Source organism: Botryllus schlosseri, chromosome 9, assembly GCF_051294905.1.
Source record: "Botryllus schlosseri isolate E-star chromosome 9, Bs_hap1, whole genome shotgun sequence".
Lineage (NCBI taxonomy): Eukaryota > Metazoa > Chordata > Ascidiacea > Stolidobranchia > Styelidae > Botryllus > Botryllus schlosseri.
The window spans coordinates 12979343-13004103 of NC_137244.1; the positions used below are offsets into that span (position 1 = coordinate 12979343).

Genomic DNA, 24761 nt, shown 5'->3' on the forward strand with positions numbered 1-24761 from the left:
GAATACCAAGCTGTTGAGGGTTTAGTGTAAAGAGGATATGTCAGTAGTTCCCAACCTTTCGTCTCATCGCCCCCTTTTGAAGCTCCACACCGATTATCGCCCTCCAAATATTTGGAACCAAAAAATGGGCATACAATCTGAGATCACCGGCGAGTTGACTAATAAAAAAAAGGTCAACTTTTCAGCTCGACCTCGAACTTACACTTCAACAGCTAAATGCTCGTGAGTTGACTAAAAAAAGATCATTTCTCCGACTTGACTCCCATCAGGACCGTAACAGCACTTCGCCAGCCCCCCCCCCAAAAAAACATTGGTCTTGGGTCCCGATAGGGTGATAAACCAAACCCCAGCCCCCCTCAACCAGTGGGCCTTTTGTCATTACATATCAGCTATACCCTATTTCATGTACTGTTTGGTGAGTCACCGTACTTCGCCTAAACGCGCGAAACGCGACAAATTTATATAATTCATGCTTGAATCGGTCAATATGGTCGGGAATTGCATATATATTGCTATCAATTTTTCATCCTCTCTCTGCTCACGTAATCAGATTTATCGGTAGAGCTGAGTGTGGTGTGTTGGAAAAGGTATCGGACTCCTAAATAATAATTAAACATCTTTGGGCGGACCCTTTGTTATATTGACTTCGTTACATGATGCTATTTCGTGACCTCCTATATCTGATATGTCAAAAGATATGGATATCGCCAAAACGTCCCAAACTAAAAGACGCATATTGTTTCAAATGGGTATTTCGTTAGTGGCATATAATTTTTCCCTGCGGGGTGGCATTTGTCTTGTCGGGTTCAGATGGCCAGGACAGGAACATTCTACGCCAGCCATTGAGGCGCCTAAGGACAATTAAACATATATGTATATATCGAAGTTTTCGGTCAGCACAAGGGCATTCCTTTTCGTCCAGGGTCTTCTCCCTGCTGATCGTTCTGGCACACTTCCCGGAGTTGCATGTTACATGCAATGTTCCCTCTAAGCTGCGCACGTGCGAAAATGCGCAGTGCTGACACGGTCTCTGTGCACAGAAAATCCAAGTTGCGCACAAAAAATCCGAAGTGATGACCTTTTTTTAGTCGTTACGCACTGTTGTCCAAGGGTCTGCGCAGGGAGACGGTGAGTGTGCGCAGACTCGTCAAAAATTAGAGGAAACATTGGTTACATGGCCTATAACTTCATATGTATTGGTGCGTCGTGGCGCAGTAATGGCCGACGCCGAAGTCTCCATTTCCATAAATCATGCGTATTTTTGTTGGGGGAAAGGTACCCCAAAACCATGACAATATTAAATCGCGCCCAACGCGAAAATTTTTTAAAAAGTTGCATGAATTTCTAAAAAAATACTCTATAATTTATGTTAATTCACGAAACAATTTTGGACCCCCTTCGAGTTCGGCCCCCCAATGGGGGGTTTGGGGTGCGGCAGTTACGGTCCTGACTCCAATATAGCCGTTTTAACGCTCCATCGCCCCCTATCGCCCCCCTTGTTGTTTTCGCCCCCTATCGTCCCCTTCGTCCGTTTTCGCCCCCCTATCGCCCCCCTCGTTGTTTTCGCCCCCTGACGCCCCCTTCGTCCGTTTCCCCCCTATCGCACCCTTCGTTATTTTCGCCCCCTAGACCGCCAAATCGCCCCCTGGGGGGCGATATCGCCCACGTTGGGAACCACTGGGATATGTGATACTCTATGGACGGGGCATATACTCATCGCACCGCGACACCACTAACTTTGACTACGTGCTGGCTTGATGACTGCTAGCGTGCACAAAATATAAGCCACACACGACGAATCCCATGTAAATAACTGAGATTTCACGCCACCATGATGTCGCGAATTTTCAGTTGTGGCGTCACACTTTAGATTCATGTTATTGTATGACTTTTAGGGCAGTGGTCCCTGACGCGGTGCCCGCGGGTGCCAGCTCGCCCGTCAGGACCAAATGAGTCGTCAGTGGTCGCAGTAGCAAATATTCAAATCAGAGCCTTGAAGGTCGAAGTAGCGAATGGTTCCTTATGAACAGCAGATGAACATGGGTCAGTCGACCCTAAGAAACGTGAGAATGCAGTTTTCGATAGTGGTGCTGCTCGTCTTCGCTCTCGCAGAGGCTTGACGGGAACCTGTTTAATATTTCTGAGCCCAATACTGTGCAGTGCATGTATATTTTCTGTACCACCATCATCGCCGTCTGTTGTCATGCATTTTGGTTGAATGGAAATAAAGACTCTCTCTCTCTCTCGACGCGCAGATTGTGCTTAGACGCGCAGTGCGGCGACGCAACTGAACTCTGAGACGCTGGTGTGAGTCCCGGATAGAGTTATCTGTTAGTTACATATAGGCAAACGTCCTACATAATGTTTATTATACGTGGCAACACCTTCTGTAGTTGAAGCCGTTGAGTAGCACAAAATGCTGATGTCTGTGGCGGACTGCGATTACTAGAATGACTAATAATCCTGAATTCAGCAAATGGATTCGTTAACGCTTTTTTTCGGACTTATGTTATACGTGGAATGGTGAATACCGATCGAGCTTTATGACAACACTGGCCGTGCACACAATTTCATACCCACATTAAGACTATATTATGCATTACAACGCGACCAGATGAGCAAAACAAAATGACATCACAATTCAAATAAAGCGAGCAAAAATTGAATATGCGTGAAGTAGCTACTTCCGCTTTGAAAATTTCGACCATCTCTCCATAATGAGTCGCTTCACGCAGAGTGTTCAGAAGAAGATTTCCCAGAAGCCTTCGTCACCCATACAAATACTTTGGAGTCGTACAATGGACTAGTCAACTTTCTGTCAACTTCATTTCGGTGCTTCCAGCCACCTGGAAATATACATTAGGGCCCGACATAATCTATCGCACAAATAATTTGATGTCCGATTCTCGGAGGGATTTCACTGGGCCTGTATGCAACGACGGGCCTGATTCCGTCAGGCTGATCAGCTCAGCCTTGACTAAGTAGAAATAACAATGATACTTTCAAAGGTTTAAATTGCTGGTTTACACCAGATCAACTTCTGTTGGCAGCATATCTCTATATAGGAAATCCTATATAGAAAATGTATTAATGATCATTCATGAGCATACCCTATAGAGACAAGTGACTAAATATAACTAATGATCTTGCAAATAACTGCCATCCGCTGTGACGACTATACTATAATTAGATCGCGTTATCTTGATCGACATAAATTTTATGACGAGATTAATTCGTTCCTGCATCGGTTTTCTGGATGAAATCATACACCAGTACAGTGGTTCTTTACAGGGATTCCAGGGAACCCGAGCCAGTCTCGATGATTCCGTTGTAGGTCAAAACACACACATAACTGATACATTCGATTCGTGTTGATACGCCCGTCTGGTACATCATTGGTTGCGGCTAATTAGGCCCGATCAGTGGTCAAATTGTGACTGTTTTGATGGTATACGTCGTGTGTAGTGGCGTGTACGCCAGAGATGAGCTTGAGCATGGATTAGGATTAGGTTTTGAAAAAACAAGATTTGTGAAATTTTATCGGATTTGGATTGGATTAGGATTAGAGATTTTTTTCTGAACGGATTAGGATTTGGATTGGATTTACCCATTTTCTGGGAGGTTGATATGTCGTGTGGCGAATGGCGACAAACTTTATTCAGACACGTTATTAATGTACTTATGGTACACTACACTATGGTACACTCGGTGCCGATGAACATGAGAGGTGCAGCCCTATGCTAAGTTATCTTAAATCTAGAGAATCATTGGTTGTGAAAGAAAAATTTCCAGTTCTCCCTCGCATAAATTAGCATTTTTCCTGAATTTCAAAGTTGGAATCGGATTAGGATTGGACATGGACTTGAAGATACAAAAGTTCTGGTCTAGGATTTGGATTAGGATATGAAGCTTCGGATTTGGATTGGATTAGGACATAGAAATTCCAAATCCGCTCATCTCTGGTATACGCAGGGAAGGTGGGGGTTCGAAATAAAAACCCCGTCTATCCGAAATGCCATTCTATGTCCAATATTTGTGAGTGCATTCGTTATTAAGTGATATCACTCTGTTGCGCTTCGACCAAACAATACGATGACGCTTTATTTTAGATTTTAGATGTGTGCTGTGGTGGATTTTTGTCTTTATGGCTCAGCTATACACTTGGGGTTCCGCGAAGACTCACAGATTAACGTAAGTGTTCCGCAGGTCAGTAAATATGAAGAACCACCGTCATAGATGTATAGGCTAAATATATATTATCAAGGCTATTAATATTCGAACGAAGAGGCATGACTCGAGGGTGACGGAAGGTCAGAGACTTGACCAACAAGGTTTCGCTTTGAGGTAAGCACACCTACCTGTTATTAAACTGACAAGAATTCCCACCACGATCGTAGCGACAACGCCCACAAGAGTTTGATAATACACGGACAGCGCGTAGAGATTCTTGATTCCGTGCAACTCTTCGACAAAACTCGAGTTTTCCTGTTGACTGATTGTAACGTAAGTAACATTTGGCCCCATCGAAAAATCGCAATCTGAAGGGCATCTCTCAGCGGTAAAATTAAGATACCCGTGCAGATAGTACGGTCGCTTCAATGTTGTCGATCCAAAGAACACGGTAAGGCACGATACAAAGCCGCACAGAATGCCAAATAAGGCTCCCTGAAATGATATATGACGGGTTACAAGCCAAGCCAAGTCAAGTCTCGATGTGCCATGACTATAGGGAAGGTTTTGTTGCAGTCAAATCCGTGAAAAGCTGCGCTTATTTTTCACAAAGGTTGCACTAAAAAGTTGCATTTATGGACAAGTTCCTTGAAATTATGAGGGTATGAGTTACTCGAATAGATCCGTATCCAAGGCACTGTAGTAAAACTCAGTGGTGGCGACTTCAACAAAATCAATAGCCTAAAGAAATTGACCCGGTAAAAATATGATTTTTGGTGGTCTAGCCTGAATAATGTATGTCAAATCAGAAAGGACCTCATATTTAAACGACAGTGAAATAATCAAGCGATCTATTTACATGCAGAGCCGAATATCTCCAGTAAAATGTTAGTTCCATGAAAAATCGAAAAAAATGCATAAAGTTGCATGAAAAATAGAAAAATTTGCAATAAATTGCAACGGGCAAAAGTTGCAAAAAGTTGCAATATAAGATTCCTCCAAACAGCTTAAAACACCATACTACATGACTTCAGAGTATTTAGGAAGCTGCCGGAAGCTGTAAAATATAGTTACAAAAGCTGTAAAAACTTGCTCTAGTCCAGGGGTTCTCAACTTCCCTTGTATAACGGGCCGCATTTTAGCAGCATAAGACGCCGCGGGCCGCAGAACATGGTATGGCCCTGTATTTGTGGGCTACCATTATATTTAGGCTACTGTCGCCTATTTACCAGTCGTATAGAGCATTTAGTACATTTTTATGCATTCTAAAGCATTAATGAACTGCGTTCGTAAGTTTACCGCAGCTGTTTTTCTGTGAATTTATCTTCCAGCGGCGCAAGTAAATCCCTTCATTGAGTCAAGTTAAAGTCGGTATATACATCTTCAAACCCTTCCACCAGAGAACCGAACTCACTGAGTGAGCGTGCAAGTATAAAATTACGTTAACTTGTGCGTTACAGAGCCCAATATCAATTTCAGCTCTCAATGATATGAGAAGAAGTCTGGTGTTCGGGGTCATTTCTAAGCAAACCAATCAAGCCTTCTCCTTTCCGTCCATGGATGGAGCCCTGCACCAATAGTTACAGAAGTCGGTCTCGTCAAGTTGATGTTTTTCGTTGGTCCCTTCCCCACGTTTGCCCTGCCAGCATTTACTATGCAAATCTGTCCACTCTGATAATATGCACCCAGATAATTAGCTACGCAATGTCTGTGGAGTCGGCGGATTCGTCCAATGCTAGGCTAAAGTAGTCTGCGCGTCAACGTGTATAAGAAGATGCGATAAAAGATCGACTGACACTGCTGTTACTCTTCTGGTCACAGTCAATGTTCCCTCTAATTTTTGACGAGTCTGCGCACACTCACAACTCACTGCACAGAACCTATGACAACAGTGCGTAACGACTGCAAAAGGTCATCACTTCGGATTTTTTGTGCGCAACTTAGACTTTCTGTACGCAGAGACCGCGTCGGCAGCTCGGCACTGCGCATTTGCACACGTGCGCAGCTTAGAGGGAACGTTAGTCACAGTTGAAGCAGACAACTGTAGCTTCAAAATTTGTCACATGATGTTGCCCTTGGTGCTAAGCTCCGGAAACAGCGAATATTCGCACAGTATGTTAAAGTTTTATTGAAATCACACCTTCTCTAGCATATTTCTTGGGTTTAGCGATATTCCAAGCAATGTTGAACGATGCGTCTGTAACGTCGTCGGTAATTTTAACAATGCCTTGAAATTTGGATTGTTGGGCTTGTCACCTAGCTAGCAACGTTTCCTTTTAAGATCGGGCGATGTTTATAACTCCAGATGAAGCTGTGATATCATAAGCTTATACGCTTCGTTACGTCAACTGTTCTTCGACAAATATGACACATCGGTTTTTCATTTATATCCGAGAAACCAAGTTTCCGCCGGTTAATTTCCCGTTCCTTGTTCTTGTTACCGTCCAAACCATTCGCGGTGAGTGAAACACTCTTTAAATGTGTAGGCCTACTAGGCAGCCGGATTCTCTTGAACCAGAGTCTAGCCGACTATCGATTCAAAACAATACCAATCTAAACTCGAGCATATATCAACAAACTAGAACAAATCACAGAATACGAAATCAAACGAAACAGAGACGGTGCGATAAGAGAGCGTAACGTAACAATAGCCCTCTATTTACCTAATCACGACCTGACATATCGATCCGACGCATGCCATTTTTTATATCAACTGTCCTTCTATATTTTTCATTTAGTGTGCAACTGTGCATGTGCATGCCTCTTTTTTACATCCCCTAGGCCAGGTGGATGTCTGATATCGAAGACTACCCCAAGTCGTTTGGACACCTTCCTGTTCCTATCTCTCATTGTATCGCAGTCTTGTGGTGTATTGAAATGATGAAATTATTAGCAATAAATTGAATTGAATTGAATACCGTGCCAGTAGAAATTGCTTTCATCATGAAAGATGTCGCGGGCCGCAAAATAAGCGTCTGCGGGCCGCATGCGGCCCGCGGGCCGCGGGTTGAGAACCCCTGCTCTAGTCATTACCCAGATGTTGACAAATGGAAACAGAATTCCGAGGAGAAAGACCCCTAAGGACGGCCCGACGAATATTGAAACGCTTCCGATGCCAAGTTTAACAATGTCGCCTGCAACGGAGGCTGCGATTCCAATGCCGAGAGCGCAACATCCGCATAGAAATGTCGCACCTTCGAAAAGTTATTAGATATAATATATCATTGAAAATATACATCAGTGCAAAAGTGTGTAGCAGATCCGTCGCATCACTTATTTTCAACTACGGTGGCAATGGGAATAGTGAAACATAGATGTCATGGTGGCGAGTAGTGTTACGTTCCACGGCTGGAACACCAATGGGTTGTGGGTAGGGCTGGGCACAATGATTCGAGTACTCGAATCTGAATCGAGTATTAATTTTAATGATTCGAGTCGAGTAGTAAAAGACGAATTTTTCGAGTATTGAAATTATACGCTCCTCGCCACTGAAAGTTAATTGATCAACGAGAATTATAGTTTCGATACTAATTTTCACTGTTGAAGCCTTGATTGGACATATTGTAGCATACGAAATATATAGCACAAAGCTAGGAACGTTACTGGAAATAGCACATTTCCGAAGTCATGATCATCCCACAACATTGTCACCAAGTCCAATGGAATCGGTATGGTCGAAAAAATACCAAAGTATTTTTATGTGATGGATAACGGGCATGATATTCTTTGTGGTCGCATAAAAGGTACATATTTGAACTTTGACATATTACATTCTGTTATGACATCATATTGATTTATACTCGATCACTCGTCTCGACTCGAAGCATATTACGTGATTCAGAATCCCGAATCCCGTAGTCTCAAGTACTCGATTTTGCCCAGCCCTAGTTGCGGGTAGGATTGGGCAAAATCGAGTCGATCCTGAATCCAGTATTTGGATGTCACTCATTATGGCGTCACAGCAGTATAATTGCTACAGAAAGTTCAAATATATAACTTTCATGCGACCACAAAGAATAGAAGGCCAGTTCTAAATCACATTGAAGATTTTTTCTGGCCACACCTATTGCAATAGCACTTTGTGACAATGCTGTGAATTGATCGCGATTTCACAGATAAGTCTTTTCCACTATGGGGTGGCCTATGTTTTTGGCCAACGGGCGACATGGGATTCACGATTCCTTTCGTGGGCCACTTGAATGTTATGACCATTTTTAGTCGTCAGAAAGGAGCGAACCGGACTACGTAACCGCGTAAAGACAAGACTTATATTACATCAAAATCGATAATAATTACGACATGGAAACTTTGAGCACATCCATGTCCTAGCCGCGCGAAGCCCTCAACTTTTTCAAAGGTAATGAATGAATTCGGTCAAAAATAATGTTACTTGCACATATTGCGGGTCACTCTACACCGTTGGGCTAATTTGGCAACGACAGAACGAATCGGCGCTTCGATATATCAACATCAGAGATTTCGGTGTTTCTGCGAGTGCAGACGCCAGTCGCATGTTGTACGAGACGTTCCGTTCCGGGGGGCACCAATATACTAAAAGAAATAAATCAAATAAATCTGCCACAAAATATTCTACTTCATGGTCATATATGAGGATCTACGAAAACTGTGGCAGGCTATAACTTGCTGTGATACGACCAATTGAGGTTTACGGCCTTCCACAGTGGAAAATAGTATCACAACTATAATTAGCGTTGAAATAGTAATTATTAGTAGGGCTGGGCAAAATCGAGTACCTGAGTGATTCGATTCTGAATCACTTAATATGCTTCGAGTCGAGTCGAGTAATCGAGTACCACTCATTATGACGTCATAACGGAATGTAATACGTCAAAGTTCAAATATGTACCGTTTATGCCACCACAAAGAACACAATGCCTGTTATCCATCTCATAAATCAGGGGTGGGCAACATACGGCCCGCGGGCCGGATCCGGCCCGCGGACAGTTTTCCGTCTTACATGATAATGTGGCCCGCGGCCCCGGTCTGCCGAGTTTCCCCACTACTTGCTTATTACGTCAAATTTTAGTGACTGTATGTTATTATATACGTGTGTGCGTAGCGTGCGAGAGTGGAGCTTACGCATAAGTTCGTCGAAGCGGGAAGACTTGCATTATCAGCATTTACGATGTACTCAACCCTATTGTCGTTTGTGGTAATCATGGTGTTTGTCGACTGCAATGGTCATTTACACCAGGCTGATATTTCTTATTTTTGATTCCGTAACCGCAGACTTGTAGCACGGCACACTTCAAGGATTTTGTAAGGCACCGCTTATGCCAGGGGTCGCCAACTCAAAACGGTTCGCGGGCCACTTTTCAAATTTCGTTGAGGACGCGGGACGCATGAATTCAATATCGAGATTAATTAGGCCACACAGTTGAACTACGACGCTATCTCGTCACTAACTCAACCCCAATGAATCTTGGTAAATTTGGAGTACCGGGCTTATCGAACGCCTTGAAATCTTAATTAGGGATTGCAACGTGTGTTGATTGATCAGAGAGAAGCAGACATGGCGGCGCCTGTATAACAATGCTGTTTTCAAATCCACATTGTCTTCGTCATTATCGGCGTGAAGTGGCTTTGACGTGACATTGCTGTCGTTAAAATACATTCATTAAATACGATTTACTCCTTGTATATGTGGATAAATGCGTGAATAATGTATCGATTTAGCAACCCGGCCCGCAAAGTACCTAATTGTCCTATATCCGGCCCGCCGACTGGAGAAGTTGCCCGCCCCTGTCATAAATGATACTTTGGTAATTTTTCGACCATACCGATTTCATTCCACTTGGTGACAATTTTGTGGAATAAATCATGACTTCGGAAATGTGCTACGGCCAGTAACCTTCGTAGATTTGTACTATATGATTCGTACGCTGCGATATCGTCAAGCAAGGTTTTAAGGCTTCAACAGTGAAAAATAGTATCGAAACTATAATTCTCGATGATAAATTAACTTTCAGTGGTGAGAAGGGTATAATTTCTGTACTCGAAAAAATGGTTTTTTGCTACTCGACTCGAATCATTAAAATTATTACTCGACTCAGATTCGAGTATTCGAATCATTATACCCAGCCCTAATTATTAGTTGTAAGGAGCTTATGATTGCAGAACTCGAAGAAACAATCTCCGCTCACTATCACACTCGAGTCATAAGAACGAGTACTCGATTCACATGCGAGTACTCAAATCATTTATTCTCCGTCCTAGTTGCGAGTTCGACCCCAAAATGCCTATCAACGTGTTGGAGGTTTATGCAGGTCTACAATAAAAGATAACTGTGATCCTACTATGTAAACGGAATAGTAAATAATACCACCACAAAAGGTGGTACAAGTAAACAGAAGGCAGTAGGGTTGCATTTAAAACAAACGGTATTTAAAAAAACACCTTTAAAACAAATTGTGTTTTTTTAAGTTATAAAATTATGCCATAATTGTGTAAATACTTTCCAACAAACATATTGTATGAGCCTACGGACATTAACCACCCGATATAGCCGACGTATATCGAATATCGATATGGGATGGTTGGAAGTGGAACACATAGTCGATTCAACAGACATAGTAGAGATATTTCGTCAAAGGCGCTGTATTTGCCCTGCAGTTTCAATTGTCAATGAATTGAATATTCGTGATGTCATGGCTTAAACAAAAAAAACATGTTTTTTGTTATAAATGCATCTCTAGAACGCAGTTTACACTAGCGATATATACCATAATGATTGATATATATTCAGCTCATTGTTACCAACTGGAATAGGTGCGCACTGCGCAATTAAAGTCTTATTACTAATTTGGATCCTAGGCTATGGTGGAAATCGATGAAATGCGTGTTTGTCGTGCAGGCTAACGCTAAATGCTACTAAACGCACGGACTTGTAACTTAGTAAGACTATCTCTACTGAAACCTAAGTACTGTCGGTATTAGCCATGCGAACTTTGGACTTCGTGCTGCTGTTGAAATTGGTTGCACAAGTCAACTAGAGAGTTATGAATCTCCTACAGATTTGGAACGCACGCAGATTCTAACATTGGACAGTAACTTTTGGTAATTTTTCCACTTCAAATTCTGACAAAATGCTGAACGCCTGATGAAGAAGCGGAGCTTCGATGTCCAAGGGGACGTTAAATAAGGCGCGAAGCCAACCAAGATCTTAATATTGTCTACTATATTGCGTGCTGTTGGTTCAGCGAATTATTTAAATAAGTTGTGGGTGAGAAGAGCATGCGGTGCATATTTGATCCGCCACGCTGAGTTATGTTTGAATCCAGACAGCTGAATACCTTTCGCAATCCAAATGTAGACTTTCTCACTCCAATTTGTGCACGGCTTGATGATATCTGACATGACGACAGTGACCATTGAATTGACGCCAGAAGATACGGTGCTGGGCAAGTGTTATGCAAAACAAATTGCCAGAAAAATAAAATCTTCCCACGCACATTGTTTGATATCTGCATTACCTCAAACTACCCGAGAACACACAGGCTAGGAAAGTACCAGTCAGTCCTGGTGTGCTGTGGAAAATATTGAGAACAGCGAATGGGTATAACTGAAAAGTGAAACACGAAGTAATTAATATGTTAATATGTAACTTCATCTGAATAGAATAACTTACTTCGTCCGGTTTCTTAACGCATCCCGCCAGTCTAGGATCACATTCGCTGAAATATGTGCTTGCTACTATGCCACATAATATTGCCAAAGTGGCATACATGCATATCCCAGCAATCCCAACACCCAAAGCTCTTGAATAAGAATTTTTAGCAACATTTTACTCGTGCAAAGCATATCAGGCCCCATTTCTGCCTATGTTTGTACTGGTTGGTGAATATGTGACATATCTTAGGAAGTTTATACTTACACAATATATTACTTCACGTGATTCTAGCACAATTTCGGTCTTTGGCATGTTTTCATGGTTGAGGCAACTTGCGATCAATAGGTTACCCCCATTACGGCGTTATATGCTACTTCATCTCCAGTAGAGCATACCAAAACTAAACAGCATATAAATCTTAAATTAAACACCCATAAATTAATCTTTCAAAGAGACGATTGCCGCATTGTCCGACACTAATTCGTTATAACTTCCACTTAGTAACAGTCAGAAATGGTCAGTAACGAAGTACTTCTACTTTTTGAAGTACTCAAGTAGTTTTACTCTACTTCTAGTACTTACTCAAGTAGAACTAATTTTTGCTACTTCGACTTCTACTTCATAATATTTTTAGATTTACTTACTTACTTTTCGCTATTTTCAGTTTGTCAAGTAGAAGTAGTTTAATCCTCCAATCAGGAAGATAACTTGAATAATTTCGGGGCTGTTTTCACGGAGTATCAACATTCAATTTTCAGAAAAGTTGAGTAAAGCCCAGCATTTTCGTCGCGCTTCGGGCACAGTGGATATGGAGTGACCTATATGATTTCACGAAAGCAGCGGTAAATATAATATAGGTAGCAGGTTGCGTGATTCCGTTCACACCGCATTGTCGCCCATATGAAATACTTCACCATAGTATATATGGCCCATCAAAACGTTTGAAACTGATGTTTCGCAATCAAGCATTTACTTATCATATCGTAGTCTAGCAGTCCATGGCGTGTCCTAATCTGGAACAGTGGGCTTTAAATTTTTTGCATTAGACCTGTTTTAGCATACAACCTTTGAAACTTTCAGGACTAAAGACATGAAATACATTTTCCGCTTTTAGAAGAAGTATTTCTATTTCACTTCCAATTTCCAGTATCATACTTTGAGTTCTAATTAGTATCAGTTCTTTTGTCTGGAGAGCATGCATGTTTAAGTATAAAAGGAAGTGCAGGAAAGCCTTTAATTCCCGGGAAGAAAGCTGCACAATATGGCATTTTACGACCCACCATATTTTTTATTAAGGTTCACTAATCGCGCAAAGTGTTTACACCGTATTCGATACAACCTCTCCGTATTGTTCTTCGACTAAACTACGTGGAAGACAATTTAAAAAAAAAAGTGTTTTAAACATCTATTCTGCCGGCTCCCTTGAATTTTCGAAATCAGCAAACTAGAGAACGTCTGACGTGACGATTCATTCTATCTGACTGAGCTGCTTACAACGATTTGATATGGAATTAAAAGTACTGGATTCAGGCAGCACCTTGAAATCTGAAATCCTGTACTTAGCCCTATCGGCTATCGCACAATAGCTTTTGAAGCCAGATTATAATTTAATGCAGTTGGAATTTAATTTTTTATTGAATACCGGGGGATCGCTGTATCGTTACGTCGGCCTACATCAGGGGTGGTTAACCCACCGCCGTACGGCCGCATGCGGCCGTAGAAGGAAATCTGTGCGGTCGTGGACACGCAATTCAAGTAGTTTGTGTTGGCGGCCGTCGGTATGAAAATTCAATTTACGAATTGACTCCAGAATTTTGAGAGATTCCATTGATCTTGAAATTTTCTTCGCGCTGTACGCGATTCAGCGCGACTTCATTTTTCGATTTTTATGATAACGTATTTTGCAATCTGTGCCCCAGAGTACAGATGCGAACAGCGGAGGAAAATTAAGCACCTCACATAAAAATACCAACTTGGAATCGTGTGCTCCTCACGAATGAAATTTGTTTGTGGTACGTTTGGGAGATTCCAATATCTTACCACTATACCGACAATCCTGATTGGAGGACAAGAAATTACAACATGCAACTAAGTGACTAATAACAATTTGCCGACCCGAATATGCATCATTATTTATAACTTGCCCCAAAATTTCGAAAACACACCCTCGATCAATTCTACCGGTGAATTTGATCACATGAGCCGAGGAAGGATAAATACTGGATAGTAATATGTGACACTACTATTATTCATGACGAATTTCATTCTTGAATCTGAAAAATATTTCGCGATTGGCGGACCAGGACCACTACCAGTAACTATATTCATTACCGGACCACTAGCGATTGCGATGCTTATAGTAAGGCTATGGTTACCATACGTCTTCCTTTAGGAGGATTTGTCCTCCTTTTTCAGGTTTTTGAATATGTCCTCCGACGACTCCTAAATGTCCTCCTTTTTGAGATTTTGTCCTCCTTTTAAAGATTTTGTCCTCTTTTTTGAGAAATGTAGGGCAAATTCGACCGATATACAGTAAATCAGCACTGAAGTAACGCTCCGGCGGCTATTTCGGGAGCTGAGCCGGAAAGTTGACTTTTTTTTTAGTCAAAAACCTAATAATGTGAAAGAAAAACTGTAATTTAGGCACTGAGCAAGAAAGTTGACCTTCTTATTTTAGTCAACCGGCCATTATTTTTGAAAATTTTGAAAAATGTCCTTTCCCGATTCCGAAGTATGGTAACCAGTGGCGGCTCGCGACAATATCGGGTGGTGGGGCAAGGGATGCAAGCGATTTTTTATCAAGATGACGTCACAATGGCGTTTACCAACGTAAACAAGTAACTTAATGATGGTACGGTAACATGAATTTCCCGGCAACAGTGATTTTAACGTATGTGCCACGAGAGGTCCGCCGGTGAGCTGTAACTTGAAGTGTGGTAGCTGCGTAAACGGCGTACGGAACAAAGATTCAACACGGTTCATGTTCGCACTAGACCTGACTAATTATCTGCAGAAATGGAAATGACCATAACTCGAGAGATCGATACGCAATTGTTACCTCATAGATTGGGCCTGTCATATTGAATCCAAAACATCATTCTGAAGAACTAAGAATAGCAGCCTCGGAAATTCGGTCTCGGTACAGCATAGGAGATTTTGGCCTTGAAACTGGAGACTGCAACACGACACATACGGCTTTATTACTGTCTATAGGTCTGCTGCGAAATCGCCTTGGAAAAATATATTACCGAATAAATAGGTGGATGAAAGCCATGAACTTAGTACACTGTTACATGACATCATCGAGAAGTGGCCTCATGGCCCTTTTCGGTATGGTGCACTGTTGAAATTAAAAGCTTCTTGGAGGTACAGAACTTCAATATACAATTAAATAGTATATTCATATTGAAATGAACCCGAATATTTTCGGCTGACACTCGTCAGGGGTAATCGCCAGCAACTAGTAGAGAATTGGAAAGAACATTGTATATCAACAATGTTCTTTCCAATTCTCTACTAGTTGCTGACGATTACCCCTGACGAGTGTCAGCCGAAAATATTCGGGTTCATTTCAATATGAATATACTATTTAATTGTTGAAATTAATGCGAACAGACCAACACCGAATTTTGCGTAAAATTTACTGAGGAATAGGCTGATCAAGTGATCAGCTGTTAGTCGCCATCGAAAACGAAATAGCTATCGCGCTTGACAGGGGGTTGTAAGCAAATGGCTTGAAGGCCACAATTTCACGGTGAAATTGACACTGGAGAATATAATATCAAAGTAAATATTTGAATGCAAACTGAGAATGATATCATCATCTCAGTTAACGTTACCGCAGATACACCGGCTTTTGCGTGAAATCCGCAATGCGTTGTAGGCTAAAGTGTCAGATCGGACCACATCTCTGCCATACTCGACCTTGATAACGAAATTACTGCCCTAATCATTGAGTGTCAACCTTGAGACTTGACACAGCGTTCGATACTAAAATCAAGACATACCGTGCAAAAGCTTAAGACGGATCTAGGTAAGGAGCATCGTTAAATCAATAGAGACCAATACCGGCTTTGCGTATAATCTGTTAGCGATAAATGACGAGTCAGCTCTCACTCGAATTAGGAAACGAAATTACCACTAACACAGTTCAGTGACAAACTTAAAACTTGGCACAGCGTCCGATACTAACATTAAGACTTACCGTGCCAAATGTCATAACCGATCTCAGTATTGAACATCGTCAAAATCAATGGATACCAATACCGGCTTTTGAGTAAAATATGTTTGCAATAGGGGAGATGTGGTACCGATGGATCAAAAATTGGAAAATGATCGCTGGCCCCAAAATGTTCAGCCGAAAACAGCAGGTCTTTTGCTGGCTCAGCACTTTGATACAAGCTCTACCTATCGCGCACATATACATGAATATCCGTCTTTTCAAAAAATATTTATGGACGTTCAAAATTTGTTGCTCGAACGTGTCATCGGTCCCCACCCGGTGGGTCCAATGGCACAGGACCCGGGGACCTATGACACATATACCCTAAATACCTCAGATGTAACAACTTTTCTTGCTCAGTATTATAATCTAAGCTACAGTAAGCCAAAGAAGAATGTTTGATCGCAACCGTCAGGAAATAGAATAAATATTAACTCAAATGTTGTCATAAAATCACGTTTCGATTTAGGCTCGGACTTATAAATTTGAGGGTACATACATATTGCCCGAAAATCGACAGTGTGACTTCCAAACACCTCGTTATAACGATAAAACATCATATGCAATTATTACATAAAGATTTTCTGTTCGTAGGCATGTTTCATTTGTTTTATGATTAGTATGCTTGATTATTTTGCTTGATTTGGCTATTGTATCGTCGGTCCCCACCCTACGAATTTTATACATGAATCGAAAAAAATTCCACTCAAGGAAATTACTGAAAAATATAATAGGTGCCATTATATAACCTGATACAAGCCCTGCACTTCACAATAAAAATGATTGCTGGTTTGTTCGTGTTGAAGGTTACAAAGAAAAATGTATATGTCGATATAAATTTACTTTACACTCCCCAAAACAAAAAACATCTGTGAGAGACCCCATAGCTCGCGCACGTCGAATTTTTTTGTATGTGAGGAAAGATTTTGCCAGCAAGCAATTGTGGACAAGTTCACGGAGTGTAATCATGGAATTATCATAGAGAATTTTCAAAGTATTTTCGGTCCCAGTGATCCATCGGTACCACATCTCCCCTACATGACGGATCAGCACACACTCAACTTCGGAAACGGAATTACTACCCTAAACTTTAAGTAGAAACCCTGAAACTTGGGGCAGTGTTAAATACCACCATCACCACATGACATACCAAGTTTCAAGAGTTTTCATGGTGTGAAACACCATCAAAATCGACCTATACCAGCAAAGGTCGACTAAACGCATATGACGGTAACCGAGTTCAGCTCTAGATACGATTGTTACATCACACCTTAGGGGCACGGAGCTATTGTGCCCCGGTTGCTCGGTAATTTTATGAATAGGAGAGAGTAAATCACCGTTTCTTTATTGTGCGCGGCTTTGAGAGAATAGACAGTGAAAGCTTGTTTTGAGCGCTACCGGGGCATGCCCCGGCTAGGCATTCGCAAAGCGAAAACACAGAAGAGAATTCGATTTTCGCAGAGACTTCGCTAGATATGGGCATTTACAAGCGAAAGGACAAGAAGAATATGATTTTCGCTGTGATTTCGGTATATATAGATTGGTGTGCGTCTATAAATGGTGAAGAATTGTTATTGAACAGAATTTTAGGTGGGGCAATGCCCCAGTTGCCCTATAGGACGAGCCGCCACTGATGGTAACCCTAAGTAAGGCGATATGAAATAGTCGGTTAGTCCGGAGTTCACTGGGAATGGTCATGAACTGAACAGTTTGACACGGGTATTTGGTTTCCCGTTATAGTTCATTGCGACTATATCCTGAAATGCGGTCGTAGGCTACATAAGTAATCGAAATGCGACCGTGAATAGCAAAAAGGTTTAGTGCGTAGCGGATCGACAAACTCTCCGATCCGACTCCGATCCTGTTATTCAATTCTCTGGTCCGGCTCCGGCCGTATCAGGAAAAGTACTGATCCGGCTCCGGTCCATGCTCCGTCCTACACGGTACGGTGATTCCGTGAATTTATAAATATGGCTCGTTTATTTTCGCACTGGCTTGGCGGTTACTTGCGTGAGGCTGGTTGGTAGTTATTTAGTTACAAAAGTCATCAATAAAGATTCTAGCCGGATCAAGAAAGTACTGATCCCACTCCGATCGTGCTCCAGCGGTACCAGAAAAGTACTGATCCGGCTCCGGCCAAAATTGAAAAAATTCGGTCGGATATCCGATCCGGATCCGGTTCAAGCTCCGCATTATTGCCCACCCTTGGCTTACATACACATCCATTGCGATTTCTAACATTCCATGCGGTTGTAGTAAGTATTATGCATTGGCATATCCAAATCAAATTCATTGACCTATACGTGAACCTAATCAAGACAGTCAATGTGTAATCCGTGTTATTCTTAGTATCCCCATTAACACCGGATCAACCACCGAACTGCAGAGAATCAAAATCGAGCTTGTCATTGATTTAGTGATCCGGAAACAATAGTTTAAGTTTACATCACTTCACATCACTAACACAATCTACGTTTTACTCCATTTTGATGGGCTGAGATCCAATTACAACACGTGGACCATTCGGCGGAGTCAAGTTGGTTCGGCACCGCTGGGCTACATGAGCGAATAGACACCGCTCGCATTTTCGTTATTGGAGAAGGCAATGGGTTATGTATCTCAGAATTTTATGTTTGTACATTTTCGCTTCCCTCTGAGTTTTCACGCTCAGCAACCTTTGAACTTGGGCTTGATTCGTTCCGAAAATCCCCACCCAGCTTATGAACATCCCTATCGTAATGCTGGAAAATGTGTAGCGTATTCGTGCATCCGTGTTGTAGCTGCGTAGAGGGATAACAAAAATGTATCTCGTTTAATTGATTAGATATATATGATCACTAGGGTTGTCCAAAATTTGGAAAATCTTACAAATCCTCCGTTGTAATGTCTTATTCTATAGATTATTGATAAAAAACGACACTGGGCCTAAAAGAAGCTCACAGGAAGGCCGTTAAGATTTCGTGCAAAGCGTTTGAAAGTAGCTGCCAAAGAATGGGCGTGCCACCGACCATCGAACGGCGAGAAGACTAGTAATCACGAAACCACGGCTCTTGATTGGCTGATCGGCTATGCTTCAATGACCACGGCTGCTGCAGCTTGCTGATTATGTGATCAAGGAGTCTGCTACCGGCGGCGATTCTGAAAGCGCATTGTATGTAGGTTGACAATTAATGATTTAGGATTGATTCAGGGTATGTTGAGGTACGAAATACATGATGAACAAACAACAGCTGCTTCACAAAAATGTCTAAAGCATGACCGGTTTAATGTGAGGGACTCCGACGTAGCCTATATGCCTTGTTTTCAACGAGGGAAAGCATAGGCGCTTATACAAGTGGCGACGGATTCCAAGTTTCAGAAAGGATCTATCGTTATTGAATACAAATATAAAACTTAACAATGACACTACTTTGTCTGTGTGATCTTATTGGGCTCAGGTTGTAGTACATAGTTGAAGTTTTAAAAGCTCTAAGGATCGGCTGAATCAGCGGGTTATGCTTGGCACTTATCAGATGCTTACATCAAATTGTATTCACTTGCAAGTCTTGTCAAAGTCCTTAATGCTGACGCGGAAAAGGGGTGTAAAAGTAAGCACATACTATGCTTTATATGATATGTCAAAGTCCTTAATAATCGTGCAGAAAAGGAGTGTAAAGGTAAGCACAGACAACGATGCATAGTGCACAGTATCCAGCATAGTTTGTATATCATATCAATCATAGTCTGTGCTTACATTTACACCTCGTTTCTGCGGCATCATTAGGGACTTTGAAAACACTTACAAGTGAATTCAATTTGCTGTTAACATCTGATAAGTGCCAAGCTTAACTGTCTGATTCAGCCGATCCCTAGAGCATTCAAAACTGCAACTATGTACTACAACCTGAGCCCAATAAGATCACACAAATTATATTGTCATTGTTAAGCTTTATATTTGTATTCAATAATGATATATCCTTTCTGAAACCAGGAATCCGTCGCCACTTGGATAAACGCCAATGCTCTCCCTCGTTGAAAACAAGGCATATAGGCTACGGCGGTGTCCTTCACATTAAAGCGGTCATGCTTTAGACGTATTTGTGAAGCAGCTGTTGTTTGTTCATCATGTATTTCGTACCTCAACATACCCTGAATCAATCCTAAATCATTAACTGTCAACCTACATACAATGCGCTTTCAAAATCGCCGCCGGTAGCAGACTCCTTGATCACATAATCAGCAAGCTGCTGCTGCCGTGGTCATTGAAGCATAGCCGATCAGCCAATCAAGAGCCGTGGTTTCGTGATTACTAGTCTTCTCGCCGTTCGATGGTCGGTGGCACGCCCATTCTTTGGCAGCTACTTTCAAACGCTTTGCACGAAATCTTAACGGCCTTCCTGTGAGCTTCTTTTAGGCCCAGTGTCGTTTTTTATCAATAATCTATAGAATAACACATTACAACGGGGGATTTGTAAGATTTTCCAAATTTTGGACAACCCTAATGATCACGGATGATTTAATTGATTATATATACGTACTTGGCATTCGTCCTTCCAGAAGCGGAAGCGACTTCTATCACTTTACCAAATCCCCCTCGTAGTGCACTCCCTTGGATGATCACCGACAACATTCCGATAAGCATAATGGCTCCTTGAAATACATCCGTCCATATTACTCCTCGAAGTCCACCCTTGGTGTACAGGATTCCATGAGTGAGTGTGAGATAATACATAATAACTATATGATTTGGATATTCCAAGTATAAATCGCAGAACAAAATTATATACATTTGGAGAGTTAATGTATTACAGCCGCGTGCGTGGATAGAGTTCACTGTTGGGTCGTCTGCAGGAATTGACAGTGAGTGATGAAGTGCTCACTGTGTGTCACTGTCACACAACATAGGCCTCACGTTTACAGCCGCGTCTCATACTTACTGGCCTAGCTCGCTTGAGACTGGCAGGAATTAATATTGCGTTAAGTTATGGATCCGTCCGTGGGATATAATAACCCCGTTTCAATAATGACCAGTTGACCACGCATAATGGATGAACATTGAACAATCTCTTAAAAGTCCTAGTATAGATTTCAATATCCGCTGTATTATGAAGAACACTCAGACGTGTCGTCGTGACGAATCCTGTTTAATTTATTAGGACAATAAGATTCACAGTATTCTAAGTGTTCTAGTATTTTGGGTTCCCCTCATGTTCACCTACCAATGCAGTATAAATCACACATATTAGTCCAGTAGAAAGCATTGCTGATATAAGATCGATGCCTGTAGCTGTAACAAAAATATACATAACTATGTGCATATGGAGATGGTCAACGTGCAAATTACTTGCCTCCGCTGAGAAATAATGCCGGTCCATAAATATTGATGCCCATATACAGCAAGTTTGTAAACAGGTAGAGGCTAGTCATAAGAAGTCGGATGGATCTGTGAAATCGCATATCCAGATACTGAAAAGAGAAGGCAAAAAAAATTGTAGAACTTTCGGATCTCAGTAGCATTTTAAGAGGTAAATGGGACACATGTTCAAAAACACTGATTTTTTATGGCCCATCGGAAACAATAAGTAATTTAAAATTATGCCTTCCATGTGACGATGATTTTCCAGCAATATGTTTTTCTAGCTATGCATTGCGATGTCGCTAAGTTAATCATGGCGCGATGCCTGTGAATTTCATGCGAAAATGACTCCTTAACTTCCAAACCTATATGTCAACCGAGACATAAATTAATTACCTCGTATGCACTTGAAATCTTCAAGTTATATAGAATTGGAACGAAAACGTAGGATATGACGAAGAATGTTAATGCCATGCTGACAAGCGTCCTGCAAATATACAAAATAAATAGATTTGTCATTGCGAGATTTTTCATTTCGAATAAAGTAATGAATAAATAACGATCGGTGCCCGATTCTAGGAAAATCGATTTACATCGTGGTTGGCGATAATCAGGTAGAAGTTGTTCAGAACCGGGGTCCACCCCCACTCACATTAGTAACGTGACAGTCGTGTTTAGACCATATACTGTTCCACTGGCAATGGCTTATGGCTCGTTATGTGAATGTGAAGCATAATAATGAGTGTATTATCATTGATCTATTTCGACCATAAAGTAAAAAACTTACGAGTTGTGGCGACAACCCTTCGATTACTTGCTTGAATGAGCAGAAGAGGCTTGTTTTTTTATCATGCGATTACTTGAAGACTGCCTATATAATTTGTTTAAAATAAATTGATATTTACTCAGATATATACTCCACAATGTTTGGAGCCCAAACTGAAACTTGATGGAGACCAAATGTATTATTTGGTTAATTTGACGTGGAACTACCCTATAATATAAATTCAAAGTCACGCACATATCTGAAATGAAGGCGAGATAATGTAGTGGAGTGGTATGAGCCACAGCTCCAACACCAATGGATTGCGGGTTCGAGTGGTACCGAGATTGACTCTAGAATCCCATTTCAAGTGTTTGAAGTTTTATCTAGGCTCCTCGTCGTCATCTGATACCCGTAAGCGCAGTCTTAAAAAAATGCATAGCAGTCGATGTGCTACAAGTCGACAAAAACGGATTCATGACGAAGAATATCGATCTGGTGTAAATGACCATAGTCGAAAGAACACCATGAGTACCACAAATAGACAAAAAGGGTGTTCTCTCTGCGCTATAAAAGAGGAATTCTACGCGTCAATAAGGCTGCGAGAGGGATTTGCAACTTTGTTGCATCTGCAAAGCATCAGTAGTTGCTGAGAGAACTATTATTTGGTATACACACGTACCATAGATAGGTGATCCCGTAAAGGTAGACATCATTCGGAACTCCTAGCACTACAATGCTTGATTGAAAACTTACTGCGAGGGACACTCCAGCCGGTATTGCAGACATCGTCCTATAAAAAGTATTCGTAGCTGCTTCAATAATGCTGAAGTTTAATTATTTTCTACAGGGAACCAAAACGTGATTACGCCCGACCAGTATACTGACTGTATATTTAGCACTGGGTGGGCAATCTATGCCCGCTGGTCACATGCGACCCCCGGAGCCCAAAGAAACGTTTTAAATATATTGATAAAATGCTTACTAAAAATCTAATTATTGCAGAGACTTGACTAAACCTTTTGTTAATATGTTTCACCATGACAGTGATAATAGTCTTACTATGATATCTATTCTAGTTTATTTTATTTCTAGCGTGACAGCCTTAACTCAAGACCCACCCATTTTAAATGGTTTCAATCGCTAAACATCACAGAAAGCACATACATGACACTATAGCGCGATTTGAAATTGGCAACTCCATTAGGTTCATCATTTTTAGTGCTGTACTTGGAAAAACCTATTCACATAGTATTACAGTGGCAGAATCAGCAAATCTATGAACAGATCGTTGCCAACAGATTTAACTTTCCATCTTGTACCAAACGGTACAGCCGACTTTCATCCCTAATATTGTCAAATTGGTTATTGCGGGCGACCAGCTTATAAAATCTAGTCAATGTTTCTGACGCGTGTACGTTATCATCAAATCAATGTTATGTTTTGTTACAATATTATGTGCATATATATTATCCCCGTATTTACTCGCTTACGATATAATTAAATAAAAATATTGCGTTTTGGCTAACAATCTCAATTTTATATAGTGCGGTCCGCAAATGGATTTAGATGTTGAATGCGGCCCGCGAACCAAAAAGTTTCCCACATCTGATTTAGCATGTATAATGTACAATGAACTAAGAACAATTTGTACGTAGAGTAGTAACATATTTTGAGGATCTTGTCAGGTTTTACCGTCCCGCCATCAGGTATCCCTCCGTGCCGTTCGACGAACGTCTGTCTTTTATTGCATAGAATATTCCGATCAGTAATGATATCAATAGCATTAGACCAAAGATGACGTAATCGCTTGCCGCGAGCGTCCTATCTACGGTTGGCCGAGTAGTCTCCATTGCGTTACGATTTCTGTAATGGCATTCGATTATTGACAAAGGGAATATCAGAAATATAAATGAATTGTAGCATGAAATGTCTATCCACGTTTCAAATGAGGATCTAAACAGGTCAGATGCCGCATGCAGAATACTATCGAATCTGCGTAGTCGCAATCGAAAGAAATTTATAACAATGGCACTAGCATCAAAGCATTAACAAAAATAATCTTGGCTTAACGGTATACGCGCCAACTGGCATTCCTGGTATCATTCTCCCGAGCTTGACCAGAGCTGCGTCATGCATGCTTCGATAACTCCTGATAAACAAATAAAAAAAAACACTGTGAAATGACTTGCTGTCAAGGCTTCACAGCAAACTCATGTAGGCTACTCTTTATTCAGTATGGTTGTATATATTGGATTTCTACTAGCTACTACCATGTGATGTCATACCTTAACTTGATATCTACAGTACTTAAGAAATTTATAGATCTATTCTTACGGTAACACTTTCATCGATAACGATTGATGAAATAAAATATTCACATGTGCAGAGAGGGTGTTGTTGTGTGACCCAACTATACTCTTAGCTTCATTTCACATCTATTCTCTTCTAATATTTCCTTCCCTTCCTTGAGTAGGCCTGAACAAAACTCTACCAAACATTGAGAACTCCAACTCCTTCCTTCCCACTTGAAACGAGATTTAAGTGGTATAAGGAGATCACTTTGTCCTTGGGTAGATTATTGTAATGAATTAGTGTCGCCATTGGAGCTTACTGACTTACACCTACCGGTATACGCTAC

The 24761-nt window shown here is 41.3% G+C and overlaps 1 protein-coding gene across 1 annotated transcript; it reads right to left on the reverse strand.

Annotated features, from left to right (window-relative positions):
• Positions 1–2336: 2336 nt before the first annotated feature.
• LOC145447200 (sodium-coupled monocarboxylate transporter 2-like) lies at positions 2337–24738 on the reverse strand. The gene is made up of 13 exons (XM_080325609.1): positions 23816–24738; positions 22803–22913; positions 21754–21844; positions 21350–21467; positions 21221–21288; positions 20540–20691; positions 18662–18802; positions 11819–11948; positions 11664–11752; positions 11484–11587; positions 7204–7364; positions 4359–4665; positions 2337–2846 (listed from the first exon to the last, which is right to left on the reverse strand). The coding sequence occupies exons 1-13, from the start codon at positions 23971–23973 to the stop codon at positions 2728–2730; spliced, it is 1749 nt and encodes a 582-aa protein (XP_080181735.1). The 5' UTR covers positions 23974–24738; the 3' UTR covers positions 2337–2727.
• Between the last annotated feature and the right edge of the window lie 23 nt (positions 24739–24761).